This window comes from Vicia villosa, linkage group LG3 (genome assembly GCF_029867415.1).
Source record: "Vicia villosa cultivar HV-30 ecotype Madison, WI linkage group LG3, Vvil1.0, whole genome shotgun sequence".
Taxonomy (NCBI): domain Eukaryota; kingdom Viridiplantae; phylum Streptophyta; class Magnoliopsida; order Fabales; family Fabaceae; genus Vicia; species Vicia villosa.
In genome coordinates, this window is record NC_081182.1 from 76,576,246 (window position 1) to 76,579,660 (window position 3,415).

The 3,415-nt window shown below is 36.0% G+C and overlaps 1 protein-coding gene across 1 annotated transcript; it reads right to left on the minus strand.

The window, feature by feature from the left end:
• Window positions 1-295: 295 nt before the first annotated feature.
• Window positions 296-1,863, minus strand: LOC131661937 (probable aquaporin PIP-type 7a). Its single transcript, XM_058931599.1, has 4 exons — window positions 1,438-1,863; window positions 1,034-1,332; window positions 802-942; window positions 296-702 (listed from the first exon to the last, which is right to left on the minus strand). Exons 1-4 carry the CDS (start codon window positions 1,772-1,774, stop codon window positions 610-612), a joined length of 870 nt encoding a protein of 289 aa, XP_058787582.1. The 5' UTR covers window positions 1,775-1,863; the 3' UTR covers window positions 296-609.
• Window positions 1,864-3,415: the final 1,552 nt, after the last annotated feature.

The window sequence follows — 3,415 nt, forward strand, 5'->3', positions numbered from 1 at the left end:
ATAAAGTATAACTTAAAGCCGAGGAAAAAAGAACTCTTATCCGATAAGCATGGCCAAGACAAGTTAGACAAAATCACCCCAACTCCAACGTCATTTAACTACTATTCAAAGAAAGAAAAAAAACGATACACAAATGTGCAATTGCGCCAGCTATAAAGCAATATACTAGGCACATAAATATGTAGAAGACGCCAAACCAATAATAGACAATAGTTAACAGTAAATAACAATAATACCAACAACTACTAGAGTACATCCATCACAGGTTTGAAAAAAAGGGACCAGCAACGAAAAATGCCAAAAGAGAATATCATTATTTTTATAATTTAAAGTTCACAATTACAACCATACATCACACATGGGTTGGGCCACATTCCAACTTAAAAGTAATGAAAAAAGGCCCATCACCCAACGCACTCACCACCTAATAATAATAATCATTACAACAACACATTACACTTGCAACAACATCCTTTACATACAAAAAGGGAAAATAATTAAAACCAGATAAGATAAGATCAAATTTCAAATTAAAAACAAAACCCACAAAGTTGGCTTGGTTTAATGGTTTTGGCATCAAATCAACTACCACAAACCCGTTGAACCAAATCAACTTGACTTGAAAGGAATGGCTCTGATCACAACTGTGTGGTAAACTGCTGCTAGTGCTGCACCAATGAATGGTCCAACCCAGAAAATCCACTGCACAGAAAAAAAAATTAACAAGGTTAAACATAAATTTCAAGATTAATTAACTAATTAATTAACTTAATTAATTATTGAAATTAAATTAACACATACTTGATCATCCCAGCCAAGATCTTTGTTGAAGATAATTGCAGCACCAAGACTCCTTGCAGGGTTGATACCAGTTCCAGTAATTGGAATAGTGGCCAAATGAACCAAAAACACAGCAAACCCAATTGGTAAAGGTGCCAAAATCTGTCATTAACACACCATTAGGAAACATTAAGCTAAAATTAGTAATTAATTAAACGAGGTCAAGGCACAAGGCACAGCAACAGGCACATACAGGAACATGAGAGTCTCTGGCACTACGTTTGGCATCAGTGGCTGAGAAAACGGTGTAAACAAGAACAAAGGTACCAATAATCTCAGCACCAAGTCCATCTCCTTTTGTGTACCCAGGAGCAACAAAGTTAGCACCACCGTTTTTGTCTCCGAAGAATTTTTTCCCCTCAAAACCCTTAACCACACCAGCACCGCAGATAGCACCAAGAACCTGCATCACGATGTAGAACACTGCTCTTGTTAGAGACAGTTTCCTCGCCAAGAACAAACCGAATGTCACTGCTGGGTTTATGTGACCCCCTGCATCCACAACATCACAAATTAATGTCATAAAAAAATAACAACTATGTCAGATCTAACTATATAGGACAAAATTAGGAAAAACAAACTGAAGAGAGTGTGTACCAGAGATTCCGGCGGTGCAGTAAACGAGGGCAAAGATCATGCCACCAAAAGACCAAGCAATTCCTTGAATACCAACAGTTTTACACTTGGAGTCAGATTTGTTGACACCCATGACAGTCAAGATGGTGATGTAGAGAAACAGGAAAGTTGCAACAAACTCAGCTATCCCAGCTCTGTAGAAAGACCATGAAGTGAGTTCAGAAGGCTCAAACAACGGTGCTGGAGGTGGTTCTTTGTAGTCCTTGCCGTCGTCATGGCTCTGGGCTGCAATACCGATGGGTTGTCTCTCTGGGAATTTGTTGGCTCCTAGAGAAACATCTTGTTCCTTTGCTTCCATTTTTCTCACTCTCTTGTTGTTGATGAATGAATGCTATGAAAAAAGGGAAGTGGTAGTAGTTGAGGTTGTGGTGGTGATAGGGTTATTAAGATGAGATTTATAAACGGAGTGAATTATAATGAAGGACAAAGAAAAGTGGGTCATGGGTGGTGGGTGGTGGGTCCATTTTGTGTAAAAAAATTGAATATTATAGAATTTGGTTTCTTATCTTTCTGGCCGTCCAATCATATTCATGACAGCAACATAGAGTGATATATCCAAGCTGGAGTGGTTTCTAACCATGCAATATATGGACCCACCATGTTCTAGGTAGCACGAGAAAAATCAAAATAATTGAAAGTTGAAGATACGGGGTGAAGTGGTGAAAGAGGAGTAAAAATTCAAAATCATCGAGTGAGTTCTGTCGACATATGGACATGATGACATGGTCCCATTTGAGCAGTGAGACTGAGGAGTGGGAAACTCTATTACCCTCTGGGCGGTGGTGATTGTCGTCAGAATAATACAATGTACCGAAAGTATCACGTTTTATTAGTTGAGAGTAGTACGTGTTCTGTACAGGTAGAACCAAGCCGCAACGACTACTTTGCCATCAATGCTGTGCCAATGTCACTTCAAATTTAGGAAAGTATTAATGCATCATTCAAATTTCAAACACCAACTAAATTATCTAAGACTAAGAATAGTTAACGTCTCTAATATTTCTAAAGTGCCTTCCTTCATTTTCAAATTTACATTACCATTTGATCATTTTAGTTAGGAATGTTCGCGTGGACGATCAATTTCTTATAACTAAGCCTTTAATTATATATAATTTATGAGAAAAGGATGATCCGCCGACCGTATATTTCTACACTGTGAACCAATCACTACCATGTATTTAATTAAACTATATTTTATTTAAAAAATAATTTAATGACATGGTTAATTGATAGCTTTCTATTGGATGATAGTGTAAAATTATTTTACACTGTCAATACACTACTTTTTAACTCATAATTTATATGTTATTAAAATTAATTATTATAATCATATTCTATTTTCTTAAAACGGTTATAAATCAGTTATTAACCGATTATATTTATAATCAATTCTATAATTATTTTTGTTTAAATATTTTTAAAAACATTATTTTTTTCAAAAAAAATATATTTTGTTTAAAAAATAAATAAAAAATATTTAACTAAATCTTTTCTTTGATAAAAAAATTTCAATTTAGTAGTGAAATTTTGACCTGATTAAATATAACAGTTGTGCACTTCACAAATTCCTTATTCCTTAGGAAACCGTCGATCTTCTTATTCCAAGCTCTTGGAGCTTGCTTCAGTTCATACAGGGCTTTATGCAGCATGTACACCTTTCTCTCTTTGCCATGTTTCACAAAATCAACTGGTTGTGCAGCATAGACTTCTTCATCTAAGGGTCCATTTAGGAATGCACACTTCACGTCCATCTGACATATGTGCCAACTGTTTATTTCTGCTAGACCAACAACTAACCTGATTGTTTCGATCCTGGCTACAGGTGTAAAAACTTCATCGAAGTCAATTCCTTCTTTCTGGAGAAATCCTTTCGCCATAAGCCTTGCCTTGTGTCGAGTCACTTCTCCTTTGGGATTACACTTCACTTTGTATACCCATT

Excerpts from the sequence above, each read along its gene's own strand:
- LOC131661937 (XM_058931599.1), bottom strand. The coding sequence starts at position 1,774 with ATGGAAGCAAAGGAACAAGATGTTTCTCTAGGAGCCAACAAATTCCCA. Across the intron at positions 1,333-1,437 it reads CTGCACCGCCGGAATCTCTG|GGGGTCACATAAACCCAGCA; the intron begins GTACACACTCTC and ends TTGTGGATGCAG. Across the intron at positions 703-801 it reads ATCTTGGCTGGGATGATCAA|TGGATTTTCTGGGTTGGACC; the intron begins GTATGTGTTAAT and ends TTTTCTGTGCAG.